Source organism: Aplysia californica, unplaced genomic scaffold (genome assembly GCF_000002075.1).
Source record: "Aplysia californica isolate F4 #8 unplaced genomic scaffold, AplCal3.0 scaffold01150, whole genome shotgun sequence".
Taxonomy (NCBI): domain Eukaryota; kingdom Metazoa; phylum Mollusca; class Gastropoda; order Aplysiida; family Aplysiidae; genus Aplysia; species Aplysia californica.
Genome location: NW_004798420.1, coordinates 145,168 through 146,264, shown reverse-complemented (window position 1 = coordinate 146,264; position 1,097 = coordinate 145,168). Strand labels below are relative to the sequence as shown.

Sequence of the window (1,097 nt, the reverse complement as noted above, 5' to 3'; positions counted from 1 at the left end):
TCCTTCAATCACTCAATCACCCCTCACCACCCCCCACCTTCTCTCTTTCCTCCTCCGCTCTCTCCCCCTGCTCTTTCCCCCTCTTTCTCTATCCACTCTCTCCCCTCACCCCCATCTCTCCCTCTCTCTCCCAGCACAAGTACATCCGTGTGGGAGGAGGCTACAGGCATGGCTACTGGTACATCAAGTGTCTCTTGGAGGAACTGGAGATACAGGTGAGGGCTCGGACTGGAGAAGCTCTCAGTGCTCACAGACACTGGCACGATTACTTGTACATACACGGGATGGGGAGGGGGGGGGAGGGAGATGGGACAAATATAATATTATATTCATTATGTATATACAAACTGTAAATATACATAGTTTAATACACACATACTCTCATTGTGTATATATGTGCATGTGAGTTTTTGCAGATAGCTAGATAAATGTTGAAGATGTGGCGACTAACCTTGTGTGTTGTTATGTGTAGTGCGTGTGTTGTTATGTGTGGTACGTGAGTTCATGAGTGAGAGTTCAGGAAAAGTCGCCAAGCTGTTCGAGTGAATGTGCGAGTGTCATGTCTCGTCCTGGAAGGCCTTATGTGTGTGTATTTCTCTTCATGCTACAACAGGATTATACTCGCTGTCTTTCCACGCGTTCTAATAATTTGCTGAACGAAAGGACATGTATGCTACAAAGAGAAAACAATATATTGAAATGAACAACGTAAATGGCGCTAACATTTTCCAAAACAGGGGTGTAAGTCTTGTCTGACCAAGTCTGCCCAGCCCCTCTGGATTACCTGTCTCGATTAGTTGTACAGTACGGGAACAGGATATAACTGCACGAGTTCATGGGGGCGTAAGTTTTACTTTTTCCCAAATGCAAGTATTCCTTTGAATAGAATAATTATGATACAGAGGTATCACTTGTGTCACTTTTACAAAACTTCTGGTAGCACAACCAATCTTATTGCTTCCTACAGAGACAGCGGGAGTTACTCAAGCAGCAGCGGTTGGCGGCTATCAAAGAACACCGTAAGTCAACCATAGGGAGGCTCCTTTAAGTTTTCTCAGAATTGTTAATGTTTAGGAAATATGATTTATTTGCTGTTC

The 1,097-nt window shown here is 44.2% G+C and overlaps 1 protein-coding gene across 1 annotated transcript in view; it reads left to right on the top strand.

Annotated features, from left to right (window-relative positions):
* The window catches only part of LOC101856069, a gene marked incomplete at its 5' end in the record, with an annotated part of 54,749 nt that overhangs the window by 6,272 nt on the left and 47,380 nt on the right, over window positions 1-1,097 (top strand). The window contains 2 exon segments of the mRNA XM_013090125.2: window positions 135-215; window positions 968-1,019. Coding sequence (XP_012945579.1) covers window positions 135-215; window positions 968-1,019 — 133 coding nt within the window.